The 17023-nt window shown below is 35.8% G+C and overlaps 1 protein-coding gene across 1 annotated transcript; it reads left to right on the top strand.

The window, feature by feature from the left end:
• The first annotated feature begins 11545 nt into the window (after positions 1-11545).
• LOC148587220 (putative disease resistance RPP13-like protein 1) lies at positions 11546-15964 on the top strand. The gene is given in 4 exon segments (XM_088513918.1): positions 11546-13910; positions 13913-14922; positions 14924-15601; positions 15809-15964. Coding segments are annotated over 4 exon segments (4209 nt in total).
• Positions 15965-17023: the final 1059 nt, after the last annotated feature.

Genomic DNA, 17023 nt, shown 5'->3' on the forward strand with positions numbered 1-17023 from the left:
GAAAAATAATCTTTATGTTGATTCTCACTAGGACAATAGTTGGATTAAGAAGTTTTGCTCTATAGGTACACACACATCTCTAATGATTATTTCTTCATCTTCGGTGCTTGCAGAGGGTTTAAAATGCTGGAGCTACCTGAAATACCCACCATGTGGAAGAGTTGTTTGTTCTTTCGTTGCTAATGTGTTGTTTTCTGTCTTTCCTAAAATGAACAATTTGGGTAGTCCTGTATATTAGAGATGTGCAACTTTATTTTGCAATATTGGTTTCCAATTTTGGTTTGCTTTTCTAGCCCTTTTTTCCCCTCTTTGTATTGTTTTCTCGGTAACCAAGAGATGCATTAATAGACAAAGGAATATTGTAAACATTTTTTTTTCGATGAATTGTTTTTGTGAGTTACTATGTTTGTCTGCATAAAATTACTACTGAATCAGATAAACAAAGGGCTTGCCCATCTTTCATTTTCTTGAATTCTTTGAATTACATTGTTCAAATCAAAAGAACTTTTTGCTTATTTGTTTGCATATACTTTTGGAGATTTAAATGAATGAGAGCAAATAGATAAAGTATGAATATGTGACAATTAAAAAATAAAATAATTGAGGCGTGATAGGATGTATATTCTTCATTACAAGGCATGCATCTTCAAGGGATATTTTGCATTTCAAAAGTGGATATTCTATAAGCAAGACTTTGGGGTTATTACTTTTTTCTCCCATGAACTACAACACTATGTCAATATCCCTCTAGGAACTGTCAACCTTACTGCCCTACCCCATCATATTACCATTTTCTTCCCAAACCCCCCTTTCTTTTTTTCTTTTTCTTTTTTTTTGAATAAACATCTTGTCTTCATTAATCAAGATTAAACTGAAGCAATTTGCTCAGCTCGTACAATATCACAGATACAATCAGGTATCTCATCTCTCCATATGTAATCTATGACACTTCTAGTAGCTAACTTTGCTAAAATATGGGCTACACAATTTATATTCCGTCGTACATGGTTAGGCTTCCAATTGGATAGAGAATTCAAAATTAATTTAGCATCCTCTATAAGTTGACCATACCTACTCCCATTCCGCTCCTCATTGTGTAGCGCCATGATAATTGTTTGTGCATCGCCTTCTATAATGACATTGCTAACTTCAAGGTCGTTGCAGAATTGGGCTGCATGGACCATGACCATTGCCTCAGCAGTAGTTGGGTCTAATTGTCCCTTTCGCGTGAAGCTCTGTGCTGCAATTGCCTTGCCCTCAAAATCTCGAAGGATTAAACCTCCTCCCAAACCCCCCTTTCCGTCAGTCAACCACGCTAAAAAACTTGAAATAACTCAAATACCCTAACTTTATATACAAAAATTACATATAATACCCTTAAAATTAAACAAATTTTTTTAAAAAATATATATTATTAATGTATCAGTACCAGTTTCAAAAAAATTAAAACAAAAAAATATAAATATATTAAAATTGAAAAACACTTATAATTTAATTTCTAATTTAAAACAAATATATTTATATTTTTTGTCTTAATTTTTTATTTGGAGGGTATTTCTATCTTTTAATGAGATTTAACATCTAAAAGAGAATATTCCGTCCGATTTAACGAAGTTAACTGATGAAAGACGGGTTTTGAAAAGAAAATGGTAGTCTGTTAGGGTCGGGCAATAAGGTTGACAGTTCATAGAAGGATATTGACATAGCGTCGGAGTTCATGGGAGAAAAATGTAATTACCCCCAAAACTTTTAATGAGCTTTTGATAGAATGACAATGGAACAACAATTTTAATGAACCACAAGTTTTGTTCTTTATATATGTACTTTAATTTGTTTGATGTCCCAACCATCATGAGTTTTATTTGAAAAATCAAGAGTTTTGGCTTCAAATTACATGTTACATGTAAATAGTAAGTATCAAAAATTTGAAATTTTGTTTTAGTAAGCATTTCAGTTTGCCTATTAGACTCCAAACTATCAATACATAGAAATGTTAGATTTCGTTTTCCTTCAACCAAACAAAAATTAGCACACAACAGCTCGTTATAAACAAGCTTTAAAGTAAGAGTCCCTCATATACCTCTTATAACAATGTCATCTCTGAGTTTTTCTACACTGTCCCCATTTTGTTCTATGTGAGTTCTGATTCTTGACTAATCTATGTGCTTACAAGCAAAGAAGATCAGACCAATGTCATGTTAAATAGGAATACTCAACTATATTGTTATATATAAGAACCAACTTGCATCATTCAAGAAGCCATAATATATGGTTTTCATACACAATAAAACGTGTATGAAGAAAGAGGAAGCTAGTGTGGTTCTAACCCCCCATACCTAAAAAAAGTACAAAAGAGAAAAAAAAATGAAAATTGATGGATTAATGAACTTTGGATTCTGAATAATTTTGCCAATTGATGCTTTAATGCCTTGATTCCTCGCCAAATACCTGTGTTGCAAATTGGGCATATCTGAAAAAGAAAAAAACACAGGAATATAAGGTCAGGCCATGGCAAAAATAATGCAGATCTAGGATTCTTAAAAGGTTCATCTTTTATGAAAGGATTGACTGACCTTGTTAATGCTAAGCCATTTGATGATGCATTCCCTGTGGTAAACATGCTTGCATGGCAATTTTATTTGCCGTTCGCCTCTTTTGTACCTCATTTGGCAAATCACACATCTGTTTGCAAACAATACCAGTATGAACAGATGAACAGCTCCAGAAAAAGGAAAATTTTGCATCTAATCAGTAATAACTATTGTCTGAAAGTTGCAGCAACACCTCCAATCAACACTTCGATTATAGTTGAAAAATTCCTATATTAGCAACACTACATAAGAGGAGCTTAAGAAAGTTGCAGGAGAAAACATGGTTGAGGTGCTTACTAGAAACAAATGCCACCAAAGGATATTTCCTTTCCTCTAAATGGTTGTAAATATACCTTTCAAGTAACTTTCAACATTTTTTTTTTTTTTTTAACAAACATAGTAACAAGAGGAGAAGAAAGAAGAGAGAAAGAAGAATGTTCTAAGTGATTCAAAGAATCTATACCCTTTATTTTAACCTTAACCAGATTCTAATACAATTACTTCTGAAATAGGCACGTACACAATTACTTCTGAAATAGGCACTTACCATTATTGCAATATTTTGAATACAGGGTATGGATTCCACCTGTTTTTTATGTAACTTCAACAATATTTTGAGTTTGTGTTACATATCTTCATCAACAGCCTTTACAATAAGAAGCTTAGTTATTGAACACCTAAACTATTGTTGCTTCAGGAAAATATAAACTATGAGATGCAACACAAACAGGGTGAAACTATGAGATGCAAACTGGTCAAGCAAGCAGAATGTTGTTAAGTCTCATGTTGCGGTTAATGTCAAACCATAAAACAATTTGCTAGCCATAGACAATTATAACAATTTCTCCAACATGTATTGTGTTACATATTTGGGTAGAAAAGAAGAAAGCTTATTTTGGTTTAGCAAAAAATAAAAACTGTTTTTCTAGCAAGGTAAGCTTTGATCACATATAAAAGATCGATGCAGAATATATAATTATCTATCACATGACTTCACAAAACTTATGGTTAGTTCAAATGCACATAAATACTTAGATGGCTTAAAGAAGTAAGAAAAAATGGCATTTAATACAAAGCCACGTAAAGCAACCAGGAGAGATTGGTCAGAATTGCAAGTTTACAGCTATAGGCGAATAAAAGTTGGCATTATTAAACAAGGCATCTATAAACAAGAATTAAGAAACACCAAAATCCAAAGCACCAACCAAGTTTGAATGGTAATTTCATACAATCATTTTAAACTTTTTACTAAAATTCCACCTGCCCCAAAAATGTATTTATTTATAAATTCTCAATCATAAACATAAATTTGTTATCTGCCAACCTTTAAAAGCCAGCCAATGGTCCTAACTCAGCTTGAAACAAATGCATAATCTGGAATTAGGTAATTCTATACCATATATCAGCTTTTTGTGTATCAGATGTGAGGTTTGCATACAAAATGATACTTCAAGAAAGTTATTATAAGGATTACCAAATAAGCTGATTGAATATCTCAATATCACAATCTCAATTACAGGAAACAAAACACAATTAATTCACCCCTTGGATTTTGCAATATAAAAGCAGTTCTCCTAGCCCCCAAAGTAGTTTGTCAGCATTAGCCAGGTGTGGTTGCTCTTTAAGTATCATTAATAGTCTCAATCTCAACTTCAAAACTTTCATGAATATTGAATTTTCATCATTTAATGAATTAAGTTAATTGTAGATTAACAAAATCTTTTGTGCTGCACATAGATTAGTTTAGTGCTGAAACTTTCATTTGTTTGGTGTGTGACTGCATATGTGATGCAGCGTGACTTAGTACGCTGCAGCGAAGAATAACAATAAAGCAGCGGATAACTAATTCCAGATCTTGAGTCTATCAATGATCTAAGAATTCTTCTAAAAACAATAGATACTCTCCAAAGTTTAAAAGAAAAGAGGAATAAACTCAAGTCTGAGTATTCTCATTAATCAAAATCAATAATAATCAACAATTGTTTTCTTTGGAGGATAGAAGCATATATTTATAGTCCTAAAACCCTAAACATAATAAAATATTACATAAATACCCCCAAAACCCTAAACCTAATAAAATAACGAAATATTGACTCCCAAAGCCCTAATCCTACTAAAACAAGGAAATAAAGACGGCTAAACCTAATTAAAACGCGGAAACAAAACATAAGCAGCTTCGTGTGCAATCGATCGTAGGTACAAGTGCGATCAATCGTAGGTACAAGTGCGATCGATCGCACAACCAGAGGCTTGGTGCGCAAGTGTCTGGAATTGCGATCGATCGCAAGTACATGTGCGATCGATCGCAGTTCCAGGGGACCTACGATCTGCATCATTCTCCCCTTGTTGGAGAGAATTCGTCCTCGAATTCGGCCGGTTCTTTCCACGGTCCTTTGGATGTCCAGTCAACTTATTCCACTCGCCCTTCCTCAAGATCAAAACAAGGCAACATCCCACAATAAGCGTGACGCTTCTCATCATCGAAGTACCTCGATGTTTGTCGTGAAATCCCCACACACCCCTTTGCTGTGTAGACTTGTCATGCTTCTCTAGTGCTTTGCTTGTCCCACAAGCCATGAGAATTCCCAAAGAACTCATAAAGACCCTTTCAATCGTTGACTGAAAATTCTTCTCCACAATATAGATCTTATCACAATTTTGGTTAGAATAATTTGATAAAATAACATCTATCCCAATGAAATCAACATAGTCAATTGGCTCAACACTAAAATCGAAGACTTTATCTTCGAGGCTCTTATCAGGCACATGATATGTAGAATTGTCATCAAAAAGTGCAAAACTATCCGAAAGATTTCCCTCTTCCAAGGGTTCCTCTTCTTCATGAAAAATTGCAAAACTATCCGAAAGATTTACCTCTTCCAAGGGTTCCTCTTCTTCATGAAAAATTGCGATACTCTCTGAAAGATTTACCTCTTCCAGTACTTGTTCTCCCAATTCTTCAAGCTTTTTTGGACTCTTGATGTCGTGCGGATGATTAGGAACATTTGACCCTGGCACCAAACCAAGTTGAGGTTGAATGTCTCACAATAATGGTACCGCTTTCGGTAATTCTGCTCGGACCACGTCGACAAATCTTCCCAATAGCTCCTTTATAGGCCCCGGTACCACTCCCTTGACGCCTCTTTCCATGTCCGTCAACTTCTGCTTGGCTACAAAGGATTGACCATCCCCTTGTGAAGGTTTTGGCTCCGCCCATGGGCTATGTAGCAAAGTCAATTTGGTTTTACCCAACATGAAGCTATATGTGTTCTTTATTTCATCATGGATAGCAGCTTTATCATCTTGCCACGGCTTGCCCAATAACAGGTGACACGTCTCCATGTCAACCACATCACACCATATAGTATCTCTATACTTAGCTCCAATGGAAAATGACACTAGACAACGTTTAGAAACCATTACCTCGTTTCCTTTTGTGAGCCACTCCAATTGATAGGGAGTAGGATGTCTCTTGGTCTCAAGCCCCAACTTGCGAACTGCTTCCTCCGAGACTATATTCTCATGACTCCTTGGATCAATAATAAGCTTGGCCCCCTTGCCTCCCGTGGTGCATATAATTTGAAATGGTCAGTACATACGTTTAATGTATCGGGACACCGAACGAGAATTGATCTCCGCCCCCTCCTTAGACACCAACTCCGCCATCTTCCTAGATACTTCTTTTTGTGGAAATTTTCTATTTTTTTCTGCCACCATGAACTCTTTGGGTTGCAAGCAACCTTGGAATTCCGGTGTATCGAGTTCGAATCTACTTACCCGCCGATTGGCATGAGCTTGCGCAAGGTGCTGACGTCCGTGCATTCGGCGCTCCGCAAACGGGTTTCTAGATCTGATCCCATGTTGACCACACAAGTTGGATAATTGGGTAGTGAGGTCTTCAATTTGATCCCTCATAGCCCTGAATCGATCCTCCGTGTGTTGCCAATGTTCAGCGATAGACTTGCCTTCCGCCTTCGCGAATTGCGGTCTTGGTTGGCGACGACAATTGTTCGGCCCACCACTCATGTGCCTCAAACGAATTGTCGATTGCTCCTTACGTGCTGTCTCCGTGCGCACGTACACCTCGTTCATGTTTGCAAAGCGGTTGCTCCTCCCCATTCATGGAAAGTAACTGAGCTTTGATACCAACTGATGCAGCATGACTTAGTAGGCTACAACGAAGAATAACAATAAAGCAGCGGATAACTAATTTCAGATCTTGAGTCTATCAATAATCTAAGAATTCTTCTAAAAACAATAGATACTCTCTAAAGTTTAAAGGAAAAGAGGAATAAACTCAACTCTGAGTATTCTCATTAATCAAAATCAATAATAATCAACAACTGTTTTCTTTGGAGGATATAAGCATATATTTATAGCCCTGAAACCCTAAACATAACAAAATATTACATAAATACCCCCAAAACCCTAAACCTAATAAAATAACGAAATATTGACTCCCAAAGCCCTAATCCTACTAAAACAAGGAAATAAAGACGGCTAAACCTAATTAAAACGCGAAAACAAAACATAAGCAGCTCCGTGTGCGATCGATCGCAGGTACAAGTGCGATCGATCGCACAACCAGAGGCTTGGTGCGCAAGTGTCTGAAATTGCGATCGATCGCAAGTACATGTGCGATCGATCGCAGTTCCAGGGGACCTACGATCTGCATCAATATGCATGGGGGTTTGGAAGGGAGGGGGTGAACACTTTTCTACTTCTAGCAAATTTATTTCATCCAGTAAAGCCAAGGCCCAGTGAAAGTGCTTCTACTTCTTAATAATAGAATATCATCACACAAAAAAAACAAAATACAAAATTGCAATTACTTGGTTCAAAGATAAAGAAGAAAGGAAAGAAACACAGAAGAAATTCAGTCCCACTATCAAATAATGTTCGTGAAACGTCCACTACTTGTAGTTGTAGGCGGGACATCACCACATGATTTTGATGTAAAAGCAAGAGTTTATTAGAATTTAGTGGGATGCTATAATTTACCTTTTCTATTTGTTTTAGGCAAGTTGCATTTTTTGGATTATTAATATATACCTCACCATTATCTCATTATTATTTTATTATGATAGTATATAATTCACCTTTAAATCTAGCATTATTAAACCAAAAAAAAAAAAAGAAAAAAAAATCAATAATAAATTAGCAATGCCACATTAGTATAATAAGATAATAGTGTAATATATGATATTAATGTTTTTTTTTTTAATTTTTTTATTTTTATTGATGATCGTTCTAAGTAAAATGAATGAATGGAGGTGGATGGAATTTCAATTATAACTCTGTATGATAGATATCTAGCTCACGCTGCTTAAGGTAAATATATATCATTGTGGAGACCCAGCTTCAACTTCAAAACCTGTTGTGCAGGTGGACATAAAAGTAATATGGGAAAAATATAAAAAAGAAAAAAACCCTCTAACTACCAATCATTTCTGTTTTAATCCCCTAATGTTCAAAAAGTGATAAAGTAGTCCCCCAAACTACTAAACGGTTGCATTTTGGCTACTCCATAAGTCATTACCGTTAAATAGGATAGAAAATTCAAAACTACGTCTTTTTTTAGGTTAAGTTACTAAAATGTTCTTTTGAAAAAAAAAATCAATTAAAAAAATGCCCTCCAAAAACGACGTCGTTTTGAGGGAGGAGGGAAAAAAAAAAAACGACGTTGTTTTGCGAGGCATTTTTAAAATTGATTTTTTTTTTTTTTTCCAAAATTCCTCAAAACGACATCGTTTTTGGGGAGGCATTTTTTTAATTGAATTTTTGTTTTTCAAAATGGCATTTTAGTAACTTAATTAACCTCAAAAAATGACGTCGTTTTGCATTTTCCACCCAATTTGTCGATGTTGACTAACGGAGTGGCCAAATTGCAACTTTTGGGTAGTTTGAATGCTACTTTATCATTTTTTGAACATTAGAAGCCAAAACGGAAACGGCTAATAATTTGGAAGGCTTTTTTATATTTTTTTTCAAGTAATATTAAATAGATAAATTATGAAGAAAGTACACATCTTGTGCAAGTGGAGGTCGGTAAAAGTCTTGATTTATACATGAATTATATATAACTAAAGGAGAAACAACTTAAAAAAATAAAAAATAAATAAAAATAAATAAAAATAAAAAGGAAGAAGAAGGATAAACTGCTGGGCAATTGGACTTGATGGAGGACTTACTTTCATAGACTTATTCGGGAGTGGAATCTTTCTTGGTTACCTATCAAAAATAAACTTCATTATTCAAACATTTTATAATAAACTATTCAATATATATTTGCTCTCTAGCTACTTTGAATAATCCTCACACGCCAACGACCGCCAAGTAATACTTTTAATAATCACCCGGGAAATAATTTTTTAGTTTTTGTTTACTGTCATACGTTGTCACAGCAATTTTAGTTCTATTCGACATCACGAAGGGTATTCCCAGCCACTCCTGCCGACTTCCGTTGTTGCTAAATTGATCATTCAGCTTATAAGGAGTAAGGACCATAATACGAAGAACTCACCAGACCAAAAAATCCAAATTTGTATGAGTTCATATTCATTGACAAGTATGTACTTTCCTGGGTACATAAATAAAAAAGAAAACAACATTTAATCTTATGATAGCAATTTAATTTGATGAGGAAAATACATTATGTTCTAGAGAGAATCTAGCTATATATACAAACACCAAACAAATTTCTCACAGATGGCGTTGTTGAATATATTAACAAAAGAACTCCAAACCAACAATTTCAATACATACAAACACGCATTTCCAACATATATACAGGAAAACTCCAACCGCCACGCCCGACGGAAATGAATTTTTGTGAATCAAACATCTAGCCTCTGATTGAGCATATCATTTGCGTGAAGTAAATATTAAAAATTACATTTTTATCCGACAATTATTTACAATGCTGACATGTGAGTTTCAACCAACCTTTAACTTTTTATTTAATTACAACTATTTATTAATGTTGATGTGTCAGTTCTCACAATTGAATTTTTTTTTTTTTTTAAACAATAATTGATCTAAGAGTTGGTTGAAACTGTCACGTTCGCATTGTTGGATAATTGTGTGATAAAAATATAATTTCTAATATTATTCTATTTACTTTTTAAAAATTTAAATAACAGTATACACCACACATTTATCTCAATTTTTATCCCACTCAAATTTTACCATAGTAAATCTTTCTGTGTAGAGGCAAAAAGCGAGATAAAAGGTATATATATATATATATTTGCTTGATGTTTGTTATTTCTCCAGAAAAAAAAAAGGTAAATATATATTATTGTGCAGATCCACCTTCAACTTCAAATCATGTACATCTAAACGTATTATTCTGCAAGTGGATATAAAAGTAATATTGAATAGATAAATTATGAATAAAGGAGACATCTTGGGAAAGTGGAGGTAAAAGTCTTTATGAATTGATGAATTATAATTAAAGGAGAAAGAGATATGCAATTGGACTTGATGGACTTAATTACTTTGATTGACGAATTTGGGAGTGGAATCTTTCTTGGTTCCCTATCAAAAATAAACTTTTTTATTCAAAAGTTTTATAATAAATTTTTCCATTAATATGTCATCTCTATAGTATATTATATATATATATTTGCTCTCTACTTTGAATAATCCTCTCACGCCAACTACCGCCAACTAACACTTTTAATAATCTTCATACGCCAACTAATACAACATCTTTGGTTGAAAAGAGGAAACTTCTTTGTAAATTTCTCTGAATTTTTCTTGTGCACAAACAAAAAGTGGGCACATACTCCTCGATAGGTACCATAATCAATTAATCAACAATCTCATCCATCCAAACTGGAGACACTGGTGTAATGCTACACTCATAAAATATGCTATAGGCATTTTTAACTACAAAGTGACATTGAAAATTATCATTAGATTTTGAATATTAAATTTTGCATACAATGATGATTTTCAATGTCACATCATAAAATGTGCACTTGTAAGTATAATTAGCATTTTGTTACTCACAAATGTCTTACTGAGTAGGGGTGAAAATGCGGAGGGATAATTTGCTATCCGTATATGCAGATGCGGCTAGTAATTTTAGGGCGGTTAATATATTAACAGATATTTAAGATTCAAATTCAAGGACTGAACATCTCTTTGTCTTGCTTAAAAGTTTGTTAGTAATGAAGGTTATTCTTTTTTCATAATTACTTGCATTTAATTTATTGATGATTGGTCCTTATATATAGGGGTGCTAATTTGGATTCATGGTGTGTCATAGATCAGTTGCCATATACGTCCAGTACTTATGAATGTATTACATTTAGACTTAATTTGTGTTTTTTATGTTTTGAATTTTGTATATAGTTTTTGTTTTTGTTTTTATTTTTTTATTTTATTTTATTTTTTTATGTTTATGTTTGCGGAATTTGTAATTTATGGCAAAATGATTAATAAGTATGATTTGAATAATAATATGCATGCAACTACAAATAATGTATTTTTTATATTTATTAGAGCAATTACCTCATATAACATATAAAAACTGAAAAGACAAAGAAAGCAAGAACAACAGCATCTCACTCTCGAAGGTAAACTCGGCTACAATGAACACAGTGATTGCCTTTGACGAATTCAGTTATTATAGAGTGTTTTGTCTTTCACTTTCGCTTTCTTTGAGCTCCACTATGAAGCTTTGCCTGTCCAATGCTTTTACGAAAGACGAGAACATTTATTTTTCTCCTAATTAGAGATTGAAGGCATTCATATTGGAGAGAAGCCAGCAAGGGCCCCACAAACAGCCCATGTTCGTCAAAGCAATTTGAATTGTCTTGGAGTAACAAGTTTTGAGACAACTAGTGATCATCAAGCTTTTCACAAGAGAAACCAATTACTTTCTGCTTTGAGCGCTTGGCTATCCTTTGCATCGTTCATTTCCTGATTTATTCCAAAAAAAAACCATGCCAGTGGGAGAGATTTTCCTCACTGCATTCCTCGGAACGCTACTTAACCGACTGACTTCTCCGGAGTTCCTCAACTTTTTGAACCAAGAGGGACTTGTAAAAAAGCTGGACAATTGGAGCAGAACGTTGAGAAGAATTCAGGCAGTCCTAGATGATGCGGACGAGAAGCAAGATAAGGAGGGTGTGAAAGAGTGGCTGGATGATCTCAGAGACTTGGCTTACGATGTAGATGACATACTGGACGAGTTTGCAACGGAAGCTCTGCGACGCAAGGTGACGGGAGGAGATGATCAAGCCAGCACAAGCAAGCTTCGGAAGCTCATCCCTGCATGTTGTACTTCCTTCACTCCAACTGCTGTTCGGATCAACATGAGGCTGGGATCGGAGATAGAGAAGATCACTGATCGATTCAACGAGATGGTAAAGCTAAAAGATGACCTGGAATTGAGTGAAACTGTTGGTAGGAGGTCATACAAAACAGGTGAGACACTGGCCCTAACTTCTGAAGTGACCAAAGCTTATATTTATGGCAGGGAAAAAGAAAAAGAGGCTCTACTTCAATTTTTGGTGGGTGAAAAACGAAGTAATGCTCAACTCTCTGTACTTCCTATAATTGGTATGGGGGGTATGGGTAAGACTACTCTTGCCCAGCTTGTGTACAATGACGAAAAAGTGCAAGAATTTTTCAAGCCCCGAGCATGGGCTCATGTTTCTCAAGTTTTCGATGTTGTTGGGGTGACAAAAGCAATTTTACAGTCTCTCACCTCTGAAAATTGTGATGGCAAGGATCTAACTTGGTTGCAAAACAAACTAAAGAAGGAACTGAAAGGGAAGAAGTTTCTAGTCGTTCTGGATAATATTTGGAATAAGAACTACGAAGACTGGACTCTCCTACGTGTTCCTTTTGAAGAAGGGGCTATAGGAAGTGCAATTGTAATCACAACTCGCAACAATGAAGTTGCATTAAAGACTCGTACCACCAATATTCTAGATGCTTTCCCTTTGAATGGTTTGTCAAATGACTTTTGTTTGTCTATATTGGCCCATCATGCATTGGGTACAACAGACTTCATCGCACATCTAAACCTCAAAGATATTGGTCAGGAACTCGCTAGAAGGTGTAAAGGCTCTCCTTTGGTAGCAAAAGTACTCGGGGGCGTCTTACACAATAAAGTGCATCTTCATGAGTGGGAAGAAGTATTGAATAGCAATCTATGGGATATAGCAGAAATGGAAAATGAAATTGCTCAACCTCTGATGTTGAGCTATCACGATCTCCCTTCAAATTTGAAGAGGTGCTTTGCATATTGTTCAATAATCCCAAAGGACTATGAATTTGAGGAGAAGCAATTGGTTCAGCTATGGATGGCAGAAGGTTTAATTAAGCCACGAGATGGGAGAAAGCAAATAGAAGATTTGGGTAGGGAGGATTTTCGCAATCTATTGTCGAGATCATTCTTCCAACTATCGTTCAAGGATGAATCAAGATTTGTGATGCATGACCTCATTAATGATTTGGCTCAACATGTTGCTGGAGATACATGCTTTAAAATGGAGGATATAGTTGGGGGTCATAATGGGAGGAAGCCTTCTAGAAAGGCTCGACATTCGTCTTACTTGGGTGGTCATTGTGATGGCATTCAAAAATTTGAGGTTTTTCGTGATCTCAAATGTTTACGAACCTTTCTACCTTTTATGGTTCCAAATACAGGCAACCGTTGCTCGACTCATGTTGTTCCTTTTGAATTGTTGCCAAAATTAAGACGCCTAAGGGTGCTCTCTTTGAATGGATACAACATATATGAGCTACCAGAATTAATTGGTGATTTAAAGCATCTAAGGTTTTTCGACCTTTCTCGCACTTGCATAAGCAGCTTGCCTGAATCATTATGCACTCTTTACAATTTACAAACATTGATATTGGAGAGTTGTTATGCTCTAAAGAAATTACCTTCAACGTTTGGAAACCTACTCAACTTACAGCATCTCAACATTCGAGGAGCATATGCATTGGAAGGAATGCTTCCGCAAATCAGTAAATTAACTTGTCTCCAGACATTGTCTCATTTAATTGTTGGAAAAGGTAGTTGTTCTGGGGTAAAATTGTTAGGGCCTTTGTTGCATATTCGAGATACACTTTGCATTTCCAAATTGGAAAATGTGATTAATAATGAGGATGCAAGGGATGCTAGGTTATTTGAAAAGAAAAATCTCTCTAGGGTGTCATTTGAATGGAGTCAGAACATGGATGAGTCACAAGATAGAGCACATGAATTAGAGGTACTTAGCATGCTAAAACCTCATGAGGGTTTGAAAGAGCTCACCATCAACAACTATGGTGGTACAGAATTTCCAAAGTGGTTAAGAGTTCATTTTTTAATATGGTACTCTTGAAGATTGAAAGTTGTGCAAAGTGCACATCATTACTTGCAGTGGGCAAATTACCATCACTCAAAGACCTTTTAATTAAAGGCATGGGCAGTCTGAAAAATATTGGTCGCGAGTTTTATGGGGAATATTGCTCACAACCTTTTAGATCCTTGGAAACTTTGCATTTTGAGGATATGCCGGAGTGGGAGAACTGGATTCCTTGTGAAGAATTCCCAAAACTGTGTAAGCTTTCTATTAAACGGTGTCCAAAACTGATGGGTAAGTTACCAAACCATCTTCCTTTATTAGAAAATGTTGTGATAGATAGATGTAGGCAATTGTTGGTTTCAATTTCTAGCTTTCCAAAGCTTTGCAAGCTAGAAATTGGGGGATCCAAAGGTGTGGTGCGTGGAAATAAGGTTGACTTCAACTCACTAAGATTCACATGTCTTTCAACAATTTCAGAATTCACATGTCAAATAGAAGAGTTCACTATGGGAGGATTGACAAATGTGGAATATTTAACTATTGAAGACTGTGAGGAGTTGACAAATTTGCGATTAAATGATGTGGGATTACTACAACATCTCCTGTATCTTGGTGTTCTGGAGATTCATGATTGTTCTAAACTAGTTTCTTTGGAGGAAAAGGAAGTAGAAGAGCAGTTACAACTTAGTTTGCCATCCAAACTGAGAAAAATCAAGATCTTTAATTGCAAGTCCTTGGAATCTTTACCCAAGGCAATGATGAACAACAGCATGCATCTTGAGGAGGTTTATATGTCATTCTGTAATTCGTTGACTCACTTTGCAATAGGGCAACTACCTCCAACTCTAAAGCGGCTAACGATAGAGGGGTGCAACAACATGCAGATTTTGGTGGATGGAGATGATATCAACAAATGCGGTAGCAGCAAATCTCTTCTTGAGTACTTGCATATTTACTCTTGTTCATCCCTCAAATCCTTTACCTCAAGTGGAGAATTACTTGCAACACTTAAAACACCTCAAAATTCATTGTTGTGGTAAGTTGGAGTCGATAGCGAAGAGCTTCCATGACAACTCGTCTCTTGAAGTCATTGAGATCTCCAATTGTAATAACCTTACATCATTACCCATGGCCATACACAACCTCAGCCATCTACATCATTTTTTAATTATAGGATGTCCAATTCTTGGTTCCTTCCAGAACAGCGGGCTACTCCCTACCAACCTGAAAGCACTTACGATTGGCAGGTGTGAGAAAATGCAAGCCTTGCCCAACTGCATACACAACCTCACCTCTCTTCAAGTATTGAAAATATGGGATTGTCCAAGCATTGTATCATTTCCGGAAGCTGGTTTCCCCACGAACCTAAGATCACTTACTATCTATACGATGGCGTCGTTTAATGAGGCCACTTTTGAGTGGGAATTGTCTGAGCTTACCTCTCTTAAAGAACTTGTAATTCATGGTGACTCTTCGCATCTGGTGTCCTTCCCTGAGGTGATGCTACCTGCCTCTCTAACGAGCCTCACCATTCAACACTTCCCGGATTTGGAATGCTTTCGATTCCTCGCCTCTCTTAAAGAATTGAGTATCATGTATTGTGAAAAGCTCACGTCCTTTTTAGAGGATGGCCTGCCTCTCTCACTCACGAGTCTTTTTATCTATGATTGCCAAAATCTCACGTCCTTTCCAGAGGTTGGACTGCCTCCCTCACTCACGAGTCTTTCTATTGTTGAATGCAAAAATTTCACATCCTTTCCAGAGGATGGTCTGCCTCCCTCACTTGCAAGTCTTTCTATCTCTACTTGCAAAAAGCTCACGTCATTTCCAAAGTTTGGCCTCTCGTCCTCACTCACATATCTTGATATCAACTACTGTATAAAGCTCACGTCCTTTCCAGAGGATGGACTGCCTCTCTCACTCCTGCAACTTCATATTGGCGATTGTCCTCTGTTGATAGAACGCTGCAAAGGGCGAGAGTGGTTCAAGATAGCCCACATCCCTTACATTGTGATTGATCATTCATCCTTCTATAAACCGGAAGAGGAGAGTCGGTGAATCCGAGTTTCGTTTATGTTCAAGTCAAGAATCAAGAAATAAATCCAAAGGTTAGTTTCGTTTATTGCCACATCTTTTCTAATTTTACATATTGATTGGACGGTCATCTATCACCTATAATGGGGGAATCACGGACTGCCCATCTTTTTCTCAATAACACTTCTTGATTATCTTCTTCTTCTTCTTCTATTTTTAATTTTTTGTCTAAATGTTGGTGTTGGGTTTGCTAAACATTGCTATTCTTTTTGGGTTTGCAGAACAAGATCACAGGTGTTTGATAAAATGTCCAAGCGACCAGAGAGAAAGGAGGCCTCCGAATATTGAGCTTTTCGCTACTAATTAACATATTGCTAGCCGTTACGTATTTTACCAATCATAGGTATGCAACTTGATTTTGATCCTTTGTTAACGTTGGCATCCATGTTGTGACTGCAGCCATACAATGGAACATTTATCATATTCAGTAATTGGATTGATAATGTTCATTCATTTAATTTAATTTCTAGAAGAATAAGTAGAATGGATTATCCTAACGTTGTATTTCCATGAACAAACTAATCCGGATTATGAATATAAAGGCTGCTCATTCAATTATTATGATTTCTAAGAAAGTTTTGCATCCAAATAGATACATAAATTACTATATTCTATTTTAATTGATCCAGAAAATATTCTTCATTGTTGATTCTCATTAGGACAATAGTACGAAGTTTTGCTCTATTTGCACACCTCAAATGATTATTTCTCCATCTTTGATGCTTGCTTGCAGATGGTTCAAAATGCTGGTACTACCTGAAATACCCGCCATGTGGAAGTGTTGTTTGTTCTTTTGTTGCTAATGTGTTGTTTTCTGTCTTTCCTAAAATGAACAACTTATGTTGTCCTGCATATTAGAGGTGTGCAATTTTGGTTTGTTTTTCTAGTTCTTTTTTCCCCCCTCTTTGTATTGTTTTCTCAGTAACCAAGAGATGCATTAAGGACATTTTAATTTTTGGTGATTTTTTTTTTTTTGGTTAGTGGTTTTACAATGTTTATCTGCATAAGAGTACTACTCAATCA

This window comes from Corylus avellana, chromosome 2 (genome assembly GCF_965113065.1).
Source record: "Corylus avellana chromosome 2, dhCorAvel1.hap1.2, whole genome shotgun sequence".
NCBI classification, from domain to species: domain Eukaryota; kingdom Viridiplantae; phylum Streptophyta; class Magnoliopsida; order Fagales; family Betulaceae; genus Corylus; species Corylus avellana.